The sequence below is a fragment of the Phyllopteryx taeniolatus genome, chromosome 15, assembly GCF_024500385.1.
Source record: "Phyllopteryx taeniolatus isolate TA_2022b chromosome 15, UOR_Ptae_1.2, whole genome shotgun sequence".
Lineage (NCBI taxonomy): Eukaryota > Metazoa > Chordata > Actinopteri > Syngnathiformes > Syngnathidae > Phyllopteryx > Phyllopteryx taeniolatus.
The window spans coordinates 6,801,401-6,823,769 of record NC_084516.1 but is presented as its reverse complement, the minus strand read 5'-3'; the positions used below and the strand labels follow the sequence as shown (position 1 = coordinate 6,823,769).

Sequence of the window (22,369 nt, the reverse complement as noted above, 5' to 3'; positions counted from 1 at the left end):
TGATTATTCATCCGGATCGGCACCGAAATGTACTTCCATAAAATATATTATTTTTAACTCTCAATGAAAACACAAATGTGAGGCTTGGTAATAAAAAGGAGCGTACAAGAACATCATTAAATAACATTCTATTTATTGTTTTTAAAATAGCTTCTTTTTTTGTTCTACAGACATAAGTTAAAGGAAGAGATTTCAGAAGCGACAAAATATATATATATATATATAAACACTTTTTGTTAATTTAAAATACTGACACTTAAAAATGCAATAGGAAGAGTCGATGCTAAATATGATGACATGATGAACGCGCTTTTTTCCCATGATTGAGCAATGCCTTCCATTTTATATTTCGACCAAAGTTTAAAAACAAAAGGGATGCAAAAAGGTAGTGCTGCGTTAAAAGAACTACTATTCGTGTGGTAGCGCCATAGAAAACCATAGCATATTGAATAAAACACAAATTATAATCAACTCATATTGTCTAATGAAAAGCATTTGTTTTGATGAAAATTTATTTTCACATTTTGGATTAAAATATTTTAAGAGAAATTTAAAAAAATCTACTTTGGTTTAAAAATCTTTATGTAAGATTCTTTTCCCTTTCAGTGATCAGTGGAGGTGAAATGGCATCATTTTACCATCCTTATGCAAACTTTAGGAAACTAAAAACACAAAAGGTGCATAATAAAATGTCACTGGCATAAAAATAATAATAGCAGTGTCTAGGTGACAGGTCATACACCAAATGCTGCACTTACGGCCACGCTCACATTCACTATTAAAATATTTTTTGTCAGGATAGCAAAAAGTCACTGTTTTGCCAGGTAAAAAGAATTTTAAAGGAAAACTGTGCACATTTCAAGGCATTCAGGAGGACAAGGAAGATTTGTTTTTTTTTGCACTCATTCAGGATGAGTAGAGTAAAAAGCCAAACTGGTACATTCACACATGGGTACGACAACGTGACATGAGATTTTTTTTAACGTTATGGGAGTATTAGCTTGTATCTGAAGCTGAGCAACAGCAGCACCACCACCACCACCGCCAAAGTGAGAAGCTGCAAAAGCCTGAAGTCAAACGAGAACCCAGTGGTGAGACTTTCATCCATCCATCCATGCATATAAGCAGGCATTACCAATGAATGACAGAAAGTGGATTTACATTTAGAAGAAAAAAAGAAAAAAAATATTTTTTATAATCCTTGTATCATTCGTTCTTTCCATTTTCAATTTGTGACCAAAAAATGTAATCAGTCAACCGAAACATACACACAGTACCCCACGTATCACTGAACAATGGTTGAAAGAAGAATGAAGATAAAGTTGTTGTTGATAAAGTGATTTTCACAAAAGTTAGGGCCCAACCAATTCTATCTCTTTTCAAATATATCAGCCGTATTTTTTACGACTAAACCCCAATATATATTTCTCATGAAACACCAAATGATGTTAAGTTTCAGAGTCACGCAGAACGATGCCCTTCCTCCGTTTATCCACTACACGGCATTTTGACTCCAGTCACTCAAGGAATGAGCTACAGCCAGGCAACATTAAAAGAGTGGGCTCAGGGGAGCTTTCCGACAGGTAAGTTTATAACAATGTGAAATTAGCAATGACTCAAAATGTCTCCTTTTTCAGTTTGACTCTCTTTGCCATGTGTCACAACGACACGTGCTTCGTTGCATCGGTCATGCTTTTCATTTATGTTGCATTGCTAAAGTTGTGCTACTTTTTGTCCTGGACAATGGGGGTAAAAAATGTAGTAGAGGTAATGTGATTTACAGTTAAAGAGCACAAGAGGGCTGTATAAATAATGTTTTGCCCGTAACTTCACTCATTATTTGCTTATATACAGCAAACATCTATGACCTAAAGATAAATTAATCAGTTAATGCTTTTTTGCATGTTTTTTTTTTACTTGAAAATTCCTCTGTTGTAAAAAGTTAAATACTAAAATACGTTTTGTAAAACAGTAAAATGTTATGCCTGTAATTCATACCCTTGTAAAAGTTTTTGTATTTTGAAATATGAAAACTTTTGTCATTTTTGGTGTAAGGTAAAAAAAGCAACAACAAAAACAAATCAGTCACGTTTTCATTTTCGATTGTAAAGTCGGAAAGGACGAATGATACTCAAGATTTTTTTTTCATCTTTAGTAATGGAGCTGGCCAGGTGCCATGTAGTGGCCTAGCTCTCCAGCAGCAAAGTTATGGTTGTTCGCTGTACAGCTCTCACACACGTACACACACACAGTCATCAGTTTGAGGGAGGGTATTGCTTTCATTAAAAGGTGATTTACTTTTACTCCTGCAACTCAAGTGCTGTGCTGTGTAACCACATCTACAATTAAAAAATATATATATATATATTGTATATATCACATCAACAGAATGGCTTTCATACACATGATTGTTTAAAAACGGGTCAAAACAAACTCCAGGAAGGCAAAAGTGAACACGAACAAGAGTAAGGGTGATTTCAGTGTGAGAGGTTTTTTTTTTCCTTTCCTTTTTTTTTCTTTTTTTACGGTAAGAGTTTGTGTCCGTTGTTCTCCTCGTCCAGCGTGAGGTCTACCACCTCCGGCGGGGACACCCAACTCGACTGAGGGGAGACGCATGTCCACAGCTGAGTTGGCAGGTGAGTCGTGCTGCTGGTGGACCGCTCTGCCGAGTGGTCGTCCTTCCAGGAGGATAAGCTCTTGATCACGCCGCCACAAGGGTGGGCGCATCTTCAACACACACACAAACAATGTCAATTTCTGGATTAATTCCATCCACTTACATTTCCCTTAGGATTTGTTTTGGCGACGCAAAAAAAAAGAAGCCTCGACCAAGGGGGTATATTCTTTGATCCGGTCCACTGAAGATGTACACTATTTTAGGGCTGCAGCTACTGTATATTTTTATACTTGATAAAATTAACTTGGTAAAAATGTCTTTTTCATTATTAAACAAGAAAATGCGTATGCGAGGTGGAGGTATTGTTATCCACTTGGGGTTGCCATCTTCCCATTCCACGCTATAATATCTGTAACTTTGAGAGCGTGTGGCTTTAAAAAGTGGGGACTGGTAAGTGACGTGGGGGTAATGAGAGTGTTGGCTGTTGTGAGCTCAAATCCGTGGCTGTCTGTTAACTGGCTAACCGTTAGCCAATCTGCGTGAGTGCCTGAGCGTCAGTTGTTGGCGTCGCAGCTAGTGTATGAATGTGCTTATTGTGTGTTTATTTTATTACCATTTGTTCAATAAAGTCATTGAAAATGCACTGACTGCTGTATCTATCCTTGATGGCTTGTGGGGGCATTATAATACGTTCTAACTAGCAGTGGTAGGCTATATGAAATTAGCCAACATTGATACCTTGTGTTGGCGTGAAGTGCAACTGGGACACACTGCACTTCATTATGTTTTTAAACTGTGAAATAATCCCAAACTTTAGACATTCTCTGTCTTTTATGCACTTTTTCCTCATGGCTCGCCGCCATCGCCCCAATTTATTGACAGAGTGGTGCATGAATCTGTAGTAACATTAGCCCGTGTGGAAAAATAATCACTGCGAAGCTTAGATGCACAGATTTTGCTTGGACGTGTTTTAAATGTAATTATTAGAGTTGTTCCAGTACACATTTCAGCCCTTAATTATTTATAGTTAAATTATACATTTAATAAAGGTTTCTTCTGATGGCGACAGTTTTACCATTATTTCCATTAGGGCTGCAACTAACGATGATTTCAACAATCGATTAGTCTATTATTTTTTGGATGAATTGAATGATAAAAAAAATCTATCCTTTATTAAAAAGGTCATTATTTCAAACTCACATTGCAGATAATGCACGAACATTAGGGATGTTTGATACCACTTTTTTTTCCAGACAGATACCTGTCCATGTATGTAACACAAAGATAATCAGTCTGCTTTCATGTAGGAATACAGAAATCTTAGAATAGTTACTGTGGAGAGGTTAAAATTTGAGGATTTGGACAATTTGAGGTTAAACAATGTCTCTAAACGATTAATCAATTCTCAAAATAGTTGTTGATTAATTTTATATGGGTAGGTAGTCGATTAATCGATTAATTGTTGCATCTCCAATTTCCATTATTTCATAAGGGAGAAATGTTCAACTATGAGAAAAAATAAAAAAGGTCAACTTCAGTGTGTTTACCGAGTGTTCTCCTGCACACCCACAATTTCCACCTCGCTGTCCGAGGATGCGATGCTGATCTGGCCCTTGTGTTGACGCCCGTCCTTGTGCAACGTCTCCGCCTCCGCGTGGCCTGAGACAGAAATGAACAAATAACGGGTACAAATCACCACTTTGTGGAGAGCAAAGGGGCAGGGCTTCAGGTCTTGCAGCTGCTGAAGAAACAATGATGAGTCGAGGATGTGTGAGTGTGTGTGTATAATAAAAGGCAGTTGCAAAAAAGGACACGTCACACCGGACAAAACACTAATTGTGGACTTAATTTATGGTGGGGATGTGTTTAACGCTGTTGAAAAAATTCTGCAGGGCGAAAGCACCAGACAGGCAGCAGAGTAAGACGTCTTGCCAAGATGGATCCCAGGAAGCTTAAAAGTCCAGTTTTTATTGAAGAGGAGGAGCAGGAGGAGGAGGAAAAAAGTCAGCCGGGGTTTGTAACTGACCTGCCACGGAGCTCAGGGCTCTTATACACCCAGAGCCATCCGCCATATCCTGACTTCTGAGTGTTTCTAGCTCGCGCTTTATCACGCTGGGCCGGACTTTCTCCACATTCATACTCTCCTGGTTAGAATCAGTGTCTGAAATATCATAGTGACCCACTACTGGAGGCCCGTCTGCGGAGGACAAAGAGAACACTTCATTATTCAAAACATGGCGTAGAAATGAACAGGGGGATTTGGCTGCAGTGGCCCACACAACTTGTTGAAGAACCCACCCCCATAAAAGACAAAATAACCTTAGCCAATCATTAATACAAATTTACTTTGCTAAATTTCAGAACTATTTGGCCCCATGAGCCTGTTCTGTATAAAGGGTACGAGCACAGAATTGGGGTGTAAGGAGTCAACCCAAAAATCTTCCATGAGAGGTGTCAGTGTGTGTGTAAATCTCTCTTTTACGCAGCTTGTAAAATCTTGCATTTTAATGGATAAACTTTTTCACAGAGTGGGACAAATCTTCTGACACAGCAATTTTCTAACTATCTATAGTAGTAACAATCCCATGATATTTCAGCCATATCTGCTCATATTGAGCCAAATATTTCAGAACTCATTGGACGGCGCTTCCCAGTGCAGATGGGCAATAACCCGAAGCATACGGCAAAGTTTTTTGATGGCCAAGAAGTGGTTTGTTAAATGGTCAAGTAAATCACCTGACCTGAATCTAACTGAGCATGCATTTCAGGCATTTGCTAAAGACAAAACTGAAGGGAAAATGCCCAAAGAAGAAGCAGGAACTGAAGACAGTTGCAGTTGAGGCCTGGCAGACTTGGGATGAAATCCAGCATCTGGTGATGTCTATGTGTTCCAGACTTCAGGCTACAATTGACTACAAAGGATTGGCAACCAGTTAATAAAAATTTAACGCTTTGTCCAATTAACTTTGGTCCCTTAAAAAGTGGAAGCCATACAAAGTATTGTAACTCCTACACTGATGACCTGACTTGGATTTGAATACCCTCATATTAAAGCTTTAAGTCTGCAATTGAAGGACATCTTGTTCATCCATCCATCCATTTTCTTTTACCGCCTAACCTCACTAGAGTCGCGGGCTGCTGGAGCCTATCCCAGCCAATCGCAGGGCACATAGAAACAAACAACCATTCGCACTCACATTCACACCTACGGGCAATTTAGAGTCTTCAATCAACCTACCACGCATGTTTTTGGGATGTGGGAGGAAACCGGAGTGCCTGGAGAAAACCCACCCAGGCACAGGGGAGAACATGCAAACTCCACACAGGCGGGGCTGGGATTTGAACCCCGGTCTCCGCAACTGTGAGGCAGATGTGCTAACCAGTCGTGCACCGTTCCGACATCTTGTTCAATTCATTTTAAACTTATCACAGTGGTGTGTTGAGACAAAACGATGAGAATTGTGTCGATGCCCCAATATCGATAGATCTGACTGTATCAGATGGCAGGATGCTATGTTGCTGTGTGAAAGCGCACGAGGTGAGAAAAAAAATACCGCTTTGCTGGGTTCTGTTTAAAAGGAAAATGTGGATAAATGCTGACCCTTTGTAAATGCAATTTTGCGTTGTGTCTGTATGAAAGAGGCGTGGAGTTGTAGTGCTAGCGTGCAATAACACACCTTTGACGAGACTTTTTTTGTTTTGTTTTGTTTGCATTTATTTTCTGTCAAAATAACAGCCATTCACATAAAAACTAGAATAGAATACACTAGATACAAAACACATCCAAAGAATTGTTTTTCCAGATGAAAACCAAAACGGCAGCTGGATAATAAAAGCCAAACAAAACAAGCAGGGAACATTTGTTCTTCCCTGGAAATTGGACACAAACACACGCACACCCTGCTGCTATGCTTACTCGTGTGTGTTTTTGTTGTTGTTTTTGTTTTTTTGAAGGGCCTCCGAATAGCTTCAACTAGCAGGTTGTGGTATTACCAGAGAAAGCAAAAATCTTCAAGTAAAAGGCCAGGTGAGGAAAAGAGAAAAATGTGTAAACTGGAATCGTCTCTTTGGACGACAACAAAATGTCCTTAGTGGTTTTTCAAATGGACACACAAGAGAAAACACACACAATGCACACATTCTGAAAGAAAAATAAAAGTATAACGCTGAAGCGTCAGTCAGTCAGCCCACGTTAGCGCTAGAAGCAATCCTAAAGATGGCACGCTTCTTGGTGGGAACTCTGCATTTCACATTCTACACACAAATAGCACATGCATGCAACTCTCGGGGGTACGCGTCACGTACACAGAATACATGTTAGTATCCAAGCTATAAATATGATTCCTTCATTAATGGGTAAAGGGTGGGGAGCTGCTTTAAACTGTCGCACCATGTCACCAGTCTTGGGGAGAAAATTGTCTCCCAGATTAATTTTAAGGGGCGGTAAACATTGTCATGCTCTGTCCTGCTGCTGGTATGCATCAAGGAGTATTAGGGCCATGCTGAAAACAAACAAACAAAAAATATACTATGAGAATGAAGTCATAGACCTAAAGTACAAGAATAAAGTTGTAATATTCAAAAAAGAAAATGTCAGTATTGTGGGGGAGAAAAAAGGATGTAATCAAGACTTGTGTTCATATTACAATATTACAGAAAAAAAGCAGCGAGAAAGCAGCTGTACTTTTGAAAATCATAAAGATGCTAGAAAACATTGTAATTTTGCGACACAAAAACAAAGAAAGTTGAAATTTTACGTGACTAGTCACAACAATTGTACACAATATTAGTGATATTGTCCGAAAAAGTAATATTAAAAAATGTCATATTGTGACTGAATTGAATAATGTTGCAAGAAGAATATTTCATATTGCGAGTGAGAATTGGCGAGAAAAAGGGTAGTATTATTACAAGTAATATTTAAAATATTGTAATTTTGCAGACTACATTTCTAATACTACAACAACAAGTGACAGATTTTAATTCAAGCCATATTACGTAAAGGTTTTAATGTAAAAGTATTTATCAGAAAATAGTAGTAATATTCAAAGAAAAGTGTATTAGAAAGTAATACTGGGAAAAAAGTCCGAACATTATAAGATAGTAGTAGAGAAAAGGTCGCAATTTTAATATTACGAGAGAAAAAAATGGAAGATTGAGAGACACCTAGAATTGTAATTTTTTAAATGAACGTAAATGTATAGCTGTTTTGGTCACTCAAAATTATGACTTCATTCTCATAATATTGTGACTGACTCATAACTCATAACTGTCGTTTTGACAACAAAAACGGTTTTCTTGTACTATTACACCTATCTTGGTAAAATCACAATGTTATACTCCCAATATTACACCTTTATTTTGTAACCCAGCTATTTTTTCATTATAATTATATTTTATTTAGTATGGCACTAATATGTACATATGTACTCTGTTTCAGTTAAAAATAAAAGGTCACTTTCATTTCAGTCACATTGTGTCCCTTTTGGCAACAAAGACCCAACTGGCAGAAACAGTGCTAATAAAATGTTTAAAAACGGCATAATTTGAGGCATTTGACGCAGTCTAACAAATGAAAAAAAAATATATATACACATGTATATATATATATAAATATATATATATACATGAATATATATGCATCTAAAATAAAATGTGCTTTCTCTCTCCTCTCTTTCTGGTTACTGCACAAAAGGCAGTAGTAGCAGTGACTGTGACCCCCCCAAAAAAGCAAAAATGTAAACACTTCTAGTCTATTTAAGCAAAAGTACTGTTTAAAAGACAAACCATCCTGCACTTAGTGTGATTACGTACAGTTTATACTAGAGTGTGTAAATCCATTTGTGGAGGTTAGTAAAGCTCAGCCGCCTGAATAAAGGCCGTCACGAGATGTACATGCACACTGTAAACGTTATTTGGAGTCATAAATGAACACTATGGCCAGCATGACTGCTGAATGACAAGGCACGATGCTATTCTGCTGCTGTTCCTCCCTGCCCATGTGCATCGGTATGTGTCGGCTGTATTTTTGTAAGAATAGCACTATCGACTCAAGTGTGAGAGTACAGTTGGAGGAGAAAGGAAAACGTATAGGAAGCCATGCCCGTAAAGGGGCCAGGAATCATCGGGGGCCATTTCAACACCCAAAATAAATTATTGAAACATCATTAATGGGTTGAGATTTTTTGGGATGTTTTGCAACAGTGCATCTGAGGTTTTACAGTGGTGCCTTGAGGCACAAGTGACCCAACTAACGAGGTTATAGAGATACGGGGGTGTCATCCGGCCAATTTCTTGCGTTGACTATATGGTGGCAGTGAACTCTACTCACTTTACAACAAGCAGCAGTTTGGCAGATAGTGAAAATTTTTTCAAAAGGATGCTTCAAGCTTTTAATGCCACTCTCAGTTGAAGTTTAAAGTCAAACTAAACAAAGCAAAAATAATTACACGTGTATTTAAAGCAGCAAAGCTTTGCCTTCGGGAAGTCTGCTTACCTTGATGCTAAAAAACAATGCAAAACACCATCCATTCATTTTCTTTACCGCTTAGCCTCACTAGTAGACTAACAAATAGCATCGGTGTTAAAATCAAGCAACGGCTATTTAAATACAAATGGTGGCACGACACATATAGACAGACATTATGACAGCACTCACAGGCAGATATATTATCTTCTGCAAAAAATGATTATTACTGCAGCTGACTGAGGAGTTGTGACCATCTCTTAAGGCAAATTCCTGCCTAACTTTTACATTATATATTTCACATAATTTTCACTCTTTCTCAATTGATTGTTATGCAATATTCTAGTTTCTAGAGATGGTGAAATCTGGTCTTTTGTTTGCTGTAAACTATAATCATCAAAATTATACATATATATTAAAAAAAATTTGTGAAATATTTCACTCTGTGTGTGGTGCATCTATGGGTTTCACTTTTTTAATTGAACTACCGAACTAAATTTAGCCTTTGACACTATTCTAATTTATTGAGATGTACCTGTATATTCACATGCCTGAATTATACTGCCCCCACATGGCCAAGGTGCATAGACCAGGAGTCGTACAATCACAATTAATTAATCATGATGCAAAAACCGTTTTAATTCTTTACCTTCTATTGAGCTGTGTCATTATTTTAGGTTTTTTATAAAGTATAATATTATAGTGCCCTTTTTTAATGTAAAAAACATTACAAAACATGGATTGATTAATGGCATTTCCATTCATTTAAATGGGGAAAGATAGATGACTAGAGATGTAAGAGTAAATTGACTTTTGAGCATTGTCATGGAACGAAGTACACGTATCTCAAGGCACCACTGTACGCCTGTATTTTTGTAAGAATGATAGCATCGTGTGAGAGTACAGTTAAAGGGAAAAAACATACAGGAAGCCATGCCCCCAATGGGGCGGAAAACCTTTTTCGGGGACCGTTTCAATTTCTATAAGGGGTACATGGTACATTTATAAAAATATAATTGAAACATTGTTAGTAGGTTGAATGTTTGGGGCTTTTTTTAACAGTTCATCTGAGGTTTTACTTGCTTATTTAAGAGTTGCATGGCAGCCCAGACCGCCACAATTTACCACCACCCAAAATACCGTTGCCCTGACTCAGCAGTCTACGGAGGGATGTATGAGGTTCGTGAACGTTTGCAAATATTCTCAAGTCTCACAGTGATTCAATGCCAGGAGGTAATCCCATGGTCATCCAGGCGCGTTGTCCTGCCATGATACTAATTTCCACGCAAGTGCGTTGAGGGTTCGAAGTGGCTTCTAAACATTCAAGAGACCAGGATCGGGAACGCCAAGATTTCCATTCTGAGTGACCGCTTCAGGTAGAATGTTGTTGTTGTCGACAGGCGCGGCGGCGGTGTTGTTCGCTCGCGCCAAAATGTAGGCGGCCATCGTCTCCGCGGACTCGGATGATGGCAAGAAGGAACTAGCGGGTGAAGGGCGCGCTCCCTGGGATGGCTGAGGCTGCTGTTGCCCCGCCTCAGGGGCGTCGCTCGACCGCTTGGATGAGTCATCTGAGTCGAGGTGCGCGAGCTTTTCCATCCAGACGCGGAAGCGCTCTTCGGTCTGGCGCTGCATGACGGCGAAGCGTGTCATGGCCTCCTCGAGCACGCTGCTGATGCCGTTCCTGTCCCACGCGCCGCTGTCCAGCAGCCCATGAATGTGGGCACCCACTCTGGATCTCTCCGACGCACGTCTGAAGCCAGCTTGAAAGACATTGAGGCCAAGGCTTAAGAACATACAGTGGTAGTGGATTCATGCTTCCTGAGTGGACTTTTTTTGTGTGTTACAAAAGAGAGAATGACACTTTTTGCTTTCTTGTTTTACGTGCAGGTCAGAACTCTTTCATGCTGATGGACTATATCATGCAGTCTGTGTTTGAAGATGTTGAAAAATACTGAAATGGTTGATAGCTTCCCTTCCTACAGATCCCTGATGGTTGGCTTTGGAGGCTAGTTTTGTGGCACGTCTGCTAACTTGTGAGACTCGGAAGCAAACATAATTTAAAAGCTGAAATTGCAAATATGAAGAGAGGTTAGAAAAGGCCAAAACAGTTGTTGGGAGGGGGGGTGGAGAAAAAAATCAAGAGGGGCAAAATAAAAAAAGTCTCATATATCATATGCCAAGCTCACTCAAGAACCAATGATGACATGGAATTACAGTGAAAAGTGGTCAAACGTGACCATAAAAGTTCTGTAAATACCAACTCATTTAGCTAAACTTCCAGAGCTCCAATTATCTTTTATCCATGGAAATAAAAACCTTCAACTAATAGTAAATGTACAATTACACACAGATTTTTTATACTTGGCAGCCCACAGATAAAAATACTGTATTTCCTCAAATAGTGGCCTCTGCTCTGATATGTGCCCCAATTAACTGAACAATCAAGCATCACACCTCAAAGATGCCTTCTTGAAATAAAAGGTGGTGTCACTATGTGACTCTAATTAGCTTTATCATCACTGTCTGCTACCACGTAACGTGGTTGATGTGTTCTTTACCACCACATACACAAAGGCAGAGGTGGCATGAGCAAAGCTGAAGTTTAGGATGGAGTTTAAAGGGATACAGCCAAGGTACAGGCACACAACACGACTGAGAAACAGCGTCCTAAGACAAACATACAGTGGTACCTTGACTTACGGGTTTAATTCGTTCTGTGACCAAGCTTGTAACTCAATTCACTCTTATATGCATTCAATTTTCCCTTATTGAAATGAATGGATCTACCATAAATTTTTTCGAACGTTATGTTTTCAGAAAAACAAATAGCACTGTATTGTATAAAAACAAGGGAAAGACAAACTGTACATACTGTATTATCTGTGTGTTGGATTTGTACCTTTAAGGGGCAAGGCCTTGTGAGTGATGTCAAGAGCAGGAGTCGGTTGGCCATTTACTTCAGTGAGTGTTGTCATTTTATATTTGTGTGTTTGACTGTCCCATGTTCAATAAACAGGTGGAAGTGCATCAGCAACCTTTGCTCTCCTTGACGACATGCGAGGGCAAACCAGTACCTTAATTGATCCATTTCTTTCCACTTCACCCGACCGGTAGTGTAAGTGAACGTTGCTCATAAATAGCTCACAACACAACGAAAAAAATAAATAGGCGGCTCATAAATCATAGCTAACAACGAGTGACAATTTTCCACAATAAGTTGGATCGCTCCTAAGTCAAGATAGTACTATGCAGCATATGCAGTTGAGTAAAACATCCATGGCTTCTACTACATGAGGAATTATGGTAAACTCGATAGGAGTACAATGTACACTTAAGACAAAGAGAAACAAAAAGAAAATATACGATATAGCAGGCCACCTTTGGATCACACTCATATTAACCAACACAATGACCCTTAAATGAATCTATTAACACCTTTCCACCTGCACTCTAAGCCAAGGCCAAACATCATGTCTCGGGATAAGACTAGCAGAGTGAGCTCACACAAGCAAGCAGTGTCTAGTTACAGCAAATAGCTCACTCGCTCAACTACGGCTCGCATAGAGCGTGGGTGACAACTGATATTTCAAAGAAATGAAGACCCTCCAAAGCGTAGACGCAGCATGCCCAGCGTGCGTTTTGACGACCGGCGCTCCGACGGAACATTGCGTCAGGACAAATGAATGGGAACAACCTTCTAGCAGGGAGACTAAATGACATGTGAGTGAGGAAAAACAACAGGTGACTGATCAAATCAAAAAGGAAATGCTCTGTTTGATTCCACCAAAACATTTTATGAACCCCATGACGTGATTTCACTAGTTATGGGATATGAGAAATGTTCACATCATGCACACTACTTCCTCACCGTACTTTTTATGATATTCCAGGGGTGGGCAAAGTATGGCCCGTCGCGCTTTAATCAGGCCCAGAAAACATTTACAATATCAAGAGTCCTGTAATATTGATGCATTCTTAACCATTTCTTCCTAAAATGGGTTTTAAACAAACAGGTTTTGTTTTTCTTTCATCCCAGTGATTCCCAAAGTGTGTGATATGCAGGCTATCTCTAGTGGTCTGCAAAAGAATCACTCAATTCATTACATTTAAAACGTGCAATAGAATCAAACATATTTGAATGAAGCCTGAAACTACAGATAGGGCCTGTTTAAAACTTTTTAAATTATAGTAAATTTTTTACTTTTCAAATACAGTTCAGCTGTATTTACATTTCAAATACACTAAAATACATTTGCATTTATTCTCAAATAACTAGTTTTTTGAAACATCTAAGCACAATTTTGATTAAACCTATGTGCAATTCATTTTAACTGAATCATTAAAGTACAATTATCTGTTACTATATTTAAGTGCTGTGGTAAAAGGACCGGTAAAAGAATTGTTTCGTATGACAAGTATATTTTAATGAGGCTCCAAAATTATTAAAAATACCTCCTCCAGGGTGTTGGGTGCTATGGGCGTGTCCACCAAATGCGCTGAAAAGACGCCCCCACTCATTTTTCAGCTGTCCGTCAAATAGGTTCGTGCAGTATGTGCTCCAATGTCTGTAGTGTGAGGCACACGCTAAATAACGTGTGCCCCTGTGCGTGTGTAAACAGTTAACTTGAGGGCCAGAGGGGTGATCTTTTTCCACAATGGACAAACAACTTAAATCTGATGATTTTTGGTGATGCTCCCTATCCGTTACCCCCCTGGCTCATGAAGGCATTCCAAGAGGGCTGAGCTATGATGACTAAACAGTAACTTTCACTAGACTCAGCCAGGCACAAATGACAGTGGAAAGAACTTTTGTGTGCCTCAAGGGGAGCTGGTGATGCCTTCTTAAAATGAGTCGCATATTTCACTGATTAGTCAGGTAACCGTAGCATGTTGTGTATTGAATTCAACTTTTGTGACGTTAATCAAGAGGACTACATAGAAGGGGCGGAAAACAAAGAACAAGGAGATTAAGCATGTGAGGCAGGTGAAGAAAATCCTGCACAAGTTGGAGAGCAGAGGGCTCAGGACATCAGAAATGCTCTGTCAGTTTAGTTTTCAAGGTCCTAAGGATCACTTGTATAAAGTATAACATTAATAAAGATTGGCAAAATGTTTTCTTTGTTGTTTTTCCAGTTTTGGACTCTGTAGCTCAGTAACTATCTTTCCGTATTCTTCCGATAAGTGGCAGTACAAAAAATTAGTCTTCCCATTTTTCTTCCAGTAAACTGTGATAAAGATGAACACTCAACAACACTAATAGTTCTTACAACCATTCTTGAACAATACACTTTATGTACTTGTACAAAGTACAAAAATACTGTTGAATAAAAACTGTATATACACACAAACATTATATGGAAATATCTCCAAACAGAAACAATTATAAGTTTCCAATGAAACAAAATCAAAACAACAATTCTACACTGCTCCGAAGGTCTTGTCACCCCTACATATGTATTATGAAGTTATAATTTTCATTATTGTATGTTTTAATAATATATAATATCATTATATATAATAATAATTATAATAATAATGTAATTTTCTATTTCAGATGGCTGACAAGCTCCTACAGTTTGGAGGAGAAGCTGCTTTTGCAAGTGTATGAACATATGATAGTGTGCATTCTGGCAAGAGCATGGAGGATGGGCAACATGACTTCACTGCAGGACTCAGCAAACCAGCTAGTGTCAGCCAACTGAAAGAGAATTACATTATTAATTATAATTAATAACATAAAACTACAAAAATGAAAGTGAAAACAATACACAATACAGTGGTGACAAAGACATTTCCACTCTGTACATTCTTGTCTTGTGTAAATAAACTGTAGTGCAAACTTTGAACATTCAGACAAAACAACCCAACTGACTTAAGATTTAACTATGAACACTCAATGTGAAACTGACAAACTGCAACTAAATCTACAGGTCATAGAAGTGCTGAATGCAATTTACTTGAACTACAATGTCTGACACTGGTTGGTTACCATCAATGCTTTCCCATCTGCCTTGACTGAGGGTGGATGCAGGGGCTGTGTGGGCTGCTGTGCTTGGGACACTGGACACTGAAAAAGTGACCAAGTGCTGCTCGCTGTAGAGATGGTAGGAGTAGACCTGGATGGAGCCGCTGGAAGCCAGTGTGTTGGAGTTGGTGGCTGTGTGGGTTGTTATTTGGCATGTGCTGTGGAGAATTAGTTTGTGTTTGACTATTAAATGTCAACAATTTAGCAACAGTGCCCATTATCTGACTGACCATCTGTTTATGTGCCTGTTGTTGTCGTGCCTGAATTAGTTAGAATATTTTGTCCTCTGGCTCCTGGTGTGACTTTAGAAGATTCTCCAGAGTTGCATTCTCCTGTCTTTGATGGTTTTGCTCGGTTTCTAGCATTTGTTGCAGCTGCTTTGTTTGCTGGACAATATATGCTTAGAGACCACTCTCAGCGGTTGAAGCTTCAGCTTTGTGCTTTTTGCCCAAGTGCCCCATTGCCAGAACACCACGTTACATTTGATCCAGCACAGCTAGGTAAAGCACTGTGGTCCTCTCCACCAGCAGTGTCATCAGACGGTTGTGCACTCTCCTTATTATCTGCAAATGAAACAACGATATATGTATATATAAAAAAAAAATAATTACAATGCAGCAAAATAAATGTTAACAGTTTTGCAAATGCATAAAGATTGACTCCTGTCAAGATGTTTGTCTACTTGTTTTTTGTTTTTGTTAGACATGGATATATACAGCTTTACTAAAACAAAAATAATATTTTCTGTAAATAATCATAACAGCATAAAATAAAGTGAAAATTACTCAAATGAAGGTAGATGATGTTGGAGACCAGACCACTGATGTTTTACATCAAAATTTCAAAGCTACTGACAACAACAAAGTAAATAAAAATAAATATTTGACTCTTAAAACTATAATAAAACAAAGAGACTAACTCACTTACCAATGACCTCAACTTCAGTGGAGCAGCTGGTCGACGGAGAAGACTTGCTTTCTGTGGATGAAGGGTCGTATACTGTCGGCCTGTTCATTTCTATAATCTCCATGGGACAAACTACTGGTCTTGTTCCTAATATTTTATCGAGTTTGTCAAACCAGGGACATTTGTCTTTTTCATCTCACTAACCCCCACTCGTTTAATGCGTTTTGATCCTGGCTTTATGTAACGTAGACAAAGCTTTTTCACTTTCACGTGGCATTGCTCGGGAGACAGCTCGAACCCTCCGTCCTGCATTTTCTCGCTGAACATGACTGCATTGTTGTGTCTTTTCCAGCAGTTGGGTTATTTGTGCATCTGCCCAAATGCTCCAGGTGTCTCTGCCCACAGGTCATTGTTTGTAGCACACAGTAGCGTCGGCACTTAGCAACACTGAGAAGCTCACTTTTTCCCATGATACCCCTGGCCAGTGGCTACGGTGGCTCCTTAAGGGCTTAAGTTTCCCGCACTTGGGTCGGATCGAGGCCGTTCCGTATTCACACCACGAACGAACCTTACCGAATCTGTTTGGAAGTAGACCAAGAGAGACCACCTCAAAAGTAGGTCTCGGAGCGGTTGTTTTGGTGCACACCAGGAATCACTTGTTTCTATGCACACTTGCACAAAAGGTCTGGACCAAGAGGGAAACAAATTCTGGTTCATTTAAAGCAGACCAAATGTGGCAGGTGTGTATACACCATTAAAATGGGCAGGTTACCTGACCATGTCTGCTTCTTTGGTTAATTTCTTTTGTGTCTTTGTATTTAGCGCGAAGGCTTTTGATTTTCCACTGGAACTGCAGCCAGGAACGCATGATGCCTCGCTCAGCCAATTCCTTGGCAATTTCTTCAAATACCGTCTGATTGCGGTATGTCCTCCTCTATATTAGCGTGAACTGACCAGTCCTTCCATATATTTATCAGTTCTCAGGAGTCTTCTTTTCGCCACTGACTCTTTCTGCTCCTTTGTCCACCATGGCTTTTCTTGCCTGTTTTATTGAACAATTGTGACGTTTGCCACCTTTTCATGACACATAGGTTGGATGATCGCGACCTGAGCGTCCAGACTGCAGTCGCTTCAGATACATATCCAATTTATATTCACATACGAAAGAGGCCTGGCCTCAGAGGCCATCAAAATGAGTACTTTGCACAATGACATGACGAGGGAGAGAAGGGGGAAGGAAAAAAAATAATTAAGGTTCATATCACTTGTGGGCAAAAGTAATCGGAATTGACCTGGAGTAAGAACATAGCCTTAGTTATTATTAGGAGCCCCACACCTGTTAGCTTGCGAGCTAGCTGGTAGTCAGGGCCTATGGTCGCAGCGTGGAAAAATGGTCCACCTGGTGGGATATAGTCAGTCACCGGAGCCTTTAAGCGAAAATATTTTCACGGCTCTAACATGTAGGGTTGTGTAGGCATAAGAACGATACAAGACGACATAGCATCCATTTTTCTGCAGCGCATGGTTTCAGCACATTCAGCAGACAGGCCCACAGCATTTGAGAACGGAGACGGATTTTTCATGATTTTGAAGCCTCATTTTATATATATTATTATTATGGTTTTAATCATTCAAGTTTGGCAGGGTTGTTAAAAACTTCTCTGTGGCGTGCCTCAAATTTAGGAAACTATTTTTAATTTTACAGGGACTTTAAAGATGAATTGTGGAACTTGAGCACAAAAGTTGGCCCACCCCTGCGAAAGGCTCTACTAGTATATTGCCGGGGAGGGGGATTTACCTGGAATATCCGTCTTGATTGTCTTGCTGCCTCCGGAAGTGTTGTCATCGTCGTCGTCTGAGGAGCTGGTACTGGAGTCGCACGTGAGCTCGCTGTCGCTGGTGCTGCTGTCCTGCAGCAGGTTGTATTTCTTCCGCGCCGCTGCCTCGCGCTTCTGCCGCAGCAGACGCATGCGCTCCTTGTGTTTCTGGCTGCGGTGGCCTTTCACCTTTGCCTGCTTGCCGTTGATTTGCTTCTCTGGCCCGCTCGCTCCCGCCGTCACAGGCTGGCAGCGGTTCTTTTTCGCTGCCATTGCGTTGGGCGGCGCCTCACTCTCCGAACGTGACCGCCGGGATTTTCTCCCGCTGGGTTGCCGATCGGCTTCCTTACTGGGGTCGGCTTCCATTTTAGTCTGCGTCTCCTCTGCGCCGCCTTCAGCCCCCGAGGAAAGCGTGTCCGAGTCAGCCAGGTGGCCGCTAGACGAGGGGGAGAGCATGCAGGGGTTGGACGAGTCGCTTTCATAAATGTGACGAGAGGCCGGTTTCTCACTCCCCGTGGAGGCCTGCTGGGATTCGGGGGAGTCTCTGCGGAGCTCCTTCATCAAACATGGCATGGAAAGGAGACTCTGCTCGCCTTCCGTGTGCAAGGGGCTGTCGTCCTCCTTTTCCCTTGGTGGTGAACTGGTACTCGTGGTGGTCTCGGTTTTTAAGTGTTCATCATGGACCGATGTGGTGGCTGATTGCGCTTCGTCTAGGTGCTCGGAGGGACACTCTGCATCAACAAATTCCTCTGCCTTCTCTGAATCAGCCATATTCATGCTAGTTCACCAAAACGCCCTATGGTCCAACAAACGTGGACCAAGGTGCCTTGATAGGCACTCACCTGGAGGGGGGAAAGAAATTATGTCATCAATCTCAATGTTGGGCTACAACAACAAATACAGAGAAGTGGATGCATAATATTGCATACATCTCCACAAATCATACTTAAACACATACAGTGGGTACGGAAAGTTTTCAGACCCCTTTAAATGTTTAACTCTTTGTTATATTGCAGCCATTTGTTAAAATCATTGAAGTTAATTTTTTTCCCTCATTAATGTACACACAGCACCCCATATTGACAGGAAAACAAATGGAAATGTTAAAATTTTGCCGATTTATTAAAAAAGAAAAACTGAAATATCACACAGCCATAAGTATTCAGACCCTTTGCTGTGACACTCATATTTAACTCGTTATATTGCAGCCATTTTCTAAAAATATTTAACTCGGGCGCTTTCCATTTCTTCTGATCATCCTTAAGATGGTTCTACACCTTCATTGGAGTCCAGCTGTATTTGATTACACTGATTGGACTTGATTAGGAAAGCCACGCCCTTGTCTATATAAGACCTTACAGCTCACAGTGCATGTCAGAGCAAATAAGAATCCGGAGGTCAAATGAACTGCCTGAAGAGCTCAGAAACCAAATTGTGGCAAGGCACAGATCTGGCCAAGGTGACAAAAAAAAAATCTGCTGCACTTTACGTTCCTAAGAGCACAGTGGCCTCCGTAATTGTGAAATGGAAGACGTTTGGGACGATCAGAACCCTTCCTAGAGCTGGCCGTCCGGCCAAACTGAGCAATCGGGGGAGAAGAGCCTTGGTGAGAGAGGTCAAGAAGAACCCAAAGATCACTGTGGCTGAGCACCAGAGATGCAGTCAGGAAATGGGAGAAAGTTCTAGAAAGTCGTGACTTTATGGCAGAGTAGCTCGACTGAAGCCTCTCCTCAGTGCAAGACACATGAAAGACCGCATGGCATTTGCTTAAAAACACCTGAAGGACTCAAAGATGGTGATAAAAAAGATTCTCTGACTGATTTGACCAAGATAGAAATTGTTGGCCTTAATTCTAAGTGGCATGTGGGGAGAAACCCAGGCACTGCTCATCACCTGTCCAATACAGTCCCAACAGTGAAGCATGGTGGTGGCAGCATCTTGCTGTGGGGGTGTTTTTCAGGTGCAGGGACAGGACGACTTGTTTCAATTGAAGGAAAGATGAATACGGCCAAGTACAGGGATATCCTGGACGTAAACCTTCTCCAGAGTGCTCAGAACCTCAGACTGCGCCGAAGGTTCACCTTCCAACAAGACAATGACCCTAAGCACACAGCTAAAATACCAAAGAGTGGCTTCAGAACAACTCCGTGACTGTTCTTGATTGGACCAGCCAGAGCCCTGACTTAAACCCAATTGAGCATTTGTGGAAAGACCTGAAAATGGCTGCCGACCAACGATCACCATCCAACCTGACAGAACTGGAGAGAATCTCCAAGGAGGAATGGCAGAGGATCCCCAAATCCAGGTGTGAAAAACTTGTTGCATCATTCCCAAAAAGACTCATTGCTGTATTAGCTCAAAAGGGTGTTTCTACTAAATACTGAGCAAAGGGTCTGAATACTTATGGCTGTGTGATATTTCAGTTTTTCTTTTTTAATAAATCTGCAAAAAAATCAACAATTCAGTTGTTTTTCCCTGTCAATGTGTGTGTACATTAATGTGGAAAAAATTTTACTTAAATGGCTGCAATATAACAGAGTGAAAACTTTAACGGGGGCTGACTACTTTCCGTACCCACTGTATAGCTCCTTTCAAGGGCGATCAAGAACTTAGTAGTAAAATGTAAGCTTTTGTTAGCAGAGTAGTGGCTACAGTTGGCCACCAGCAGAAGGCAGGCCCACTTGATAGCGAACAGCAGCGTGATCAAAGATTGCACAAGAGGTTGGAGAGGCCGGAGAACGTACCGAGGTAAACTTCAAGATGATGCAGAGAAAATTCTTGATCGCTGTTGGCAGTGGTGGAAGTTAACAGCTAATAACAACTTGCTGCTGAACGTAAGGTAGGCCATGTGCCCAACTAGGGCAGTCACTAAGAAATATTTTAATTTATTATTCTGTCAACTATTTCATCGATTAATCAGATTTCAGATAAAAAAAATTATTTTGCAAAAATGATATTCCAGACAATATTTACTGTTGAGAGGCTGAAATCAGAAGATTTAGTTAATTTTATGTTACACAATGGCTTTAAAAGATTAATAAATTATCAAAATCCTTTGCTAGATACATATTTTCAAAAAATGATTACTGTATGTACCAGTAAATCAAAGGCAAACAATCCCAAGCTTCAGTCATTTGGACTACAACTTTTCTTTTGGCTCAACCGTATCATAATTCACGCGTCATAAAAACAATACTGCAAACAACTAATCATTCCAACATAAGTCATGCACTGACTTTTGGAGTTGTAACAGCAGCAGAAACTGAACTTAATTCAGTTATTTTTTAAATATATTGTCATAAGCAGCCTGCATGTGAAACATTCTCGGTGTATATTTGTAAATGCCCGCTAAGTCTTCCCAAACCCACATTAAGCCGGCAGAGCAACCAGAGACATCTACTTGTGCCAGAATGAATGACTTTGCTAGTTGACGCCTGTGGCTAGCTCGCTCACTAGCCAGCCAGCCAGCCAGCCAGCCAACAGAAGCTACGCAACGAAGGCTAGACTCTGTTCCAATGCTGCACCACGCGAGGTTGGCAAAGGGGAGACCAAGAAGTCGCCGAAAAATATTCTGCGTGCGACGCCATTGCATAACGTAGCAGCTGCGTCCTCAAATGAAACCGAGGCGAAGCAGGCGAGAATGTAGACGCAGCTAACCTAGCTCAGGGAAGCTAACTTACTTAGCAGTCAACTGCGACAGTTACTTACCAACGTGTTAACGAGCTCCTTTTCCCGGAGCCAGACTCCTCAACATCTTCGTCGGTTCGTTCCCTCTATGACCCGCGAAGCGCCGTTCATTAAATAGTAACAAACTGACAAACCTGGGCCGATGTGAGTGTCTTTTTTTGGCGCAGTGCGCTCGCCCATTCGCGAGCTGTGTGGTGGTGTAGCATTTAGCCGTTAGCTAAATGTTTATTTTAAAATGTCTGCGTCGGCCTCACAAAGCACGCGCGTCACTTCCACGGCCGTTACGGGGGAGCCAGCGCCCTCCTATGTCTGGAGCCACACACCTCCGGAATTATGAACATTGTAGCTTTCTGACGAGTCGTAATTATACATATTGAATCGTTGGAATTTTAATCCACGATATCTGCGACGTCATTTCGCGTAAAGACAAATTACGTCACTGTTGTAATTCCTGTGTATGGGTTCGTCAATACAGATACCTACTATACAGCCGCAAATATCCACTAATTAATCGTAGATATCTGTAACTCCAGTTTAATTCTGAAAAGTCAATTCCGTTTAAGATATCAGCCGCCCATTGTTGTATGAATGTGTTCGTGAATGAGTGAATGCGTGAGCATCTGTAAAGTACTTTGAACACCGCATGTTATAGATCAGTGGTTCTCCAACCCTTACACAAATACCACCCAAAAAATTTAAATAAAAATAAAATGCCATTGTAATATTATGCAGTTTAAACAAAACTTTGGAAAAAAACCACATAATTATTCAATTAAAATGCATTGCACATAAACGTTTAATAAAAATTGTACCTACATAATTTTTAATAGTTAAGTAGTTAATGAAAATTG

General features: G+C 40.4%; 1 protein-coding gene across 3 annotated transcripts; it reads right to left on the bottom strand.

Annotated features, from left to right (window-relative positions):
- Positions 1-113: 113 nt before the first annotated feature.
- On the bottom strand, positions 114-22,093 carry ark2n (arkadia (rnf111) N-terminal like PKA signaling regulator 2n). Of its 3 annotated transcripts, XM_061799860.1 has the most exons (5): positions 21,540-21,981; positions 17,813-18,673; positions 4,644-4,814; positions 4,165-4,276; positions 114-2,727 (listed from the first exon to the last, which is right to left on the bottom strand). In XM_061799860.1, the coding sequence occupies exons 2-5, from the start codon at positions 18,606-18,608 to the stop codon at positions 2,523-2,525; spliced, it is 1,284 nt and encodes a 427-aa protein (XP_061655844.1). In that variant the 5' UTR covers positions 18,609-18,673; positions 21,540-21,981; the 3' UTR covers positions 114-2,522. The 3 variants fall into 3 exon arrangements, with proteins under 3 accessions (XP_061655844.1, XP_061655846.1, XP_061655845.1); XM_061799862.1 differs by lacking the exon at positions 4,644-4,814 and having other exon boundaries at positions 21,540-21,973; XM_061799861.1 differs by lacking the exons at positions 114-2,727; positions 4,165-4,276; positions 4,644-4,814 and adding an exon at positions 4,823-10,843 and having other exon boundaries at positions 21,540-22,093.
- Positions 22,094-22,369: the final 276 nt, after the last annotated feature.

Coding starts and splice junctions, on each gene's coding strand:
- ark2n (XM_061799860.1), bottom strand. CDS start 18,608: ATGAATATGGCTGATTCAGAGAAGGCAGAGGAATTTGTTGATGCAGAG. Junction 4,815..17,812: donor AATCAAGACGGATATTCCAG/GTAAATCCCCCT, acceptor TGTCCTCCGCAG/ACGGGCCTCCAGTAGTGGGT. Junction 2,728..4,164: donor GGTGTGCAGGAGAACACTCG/GTAAACACACTG, acceptor TGTGTGTTGAAG/ATGCGCCCACCCTTGTGGCG.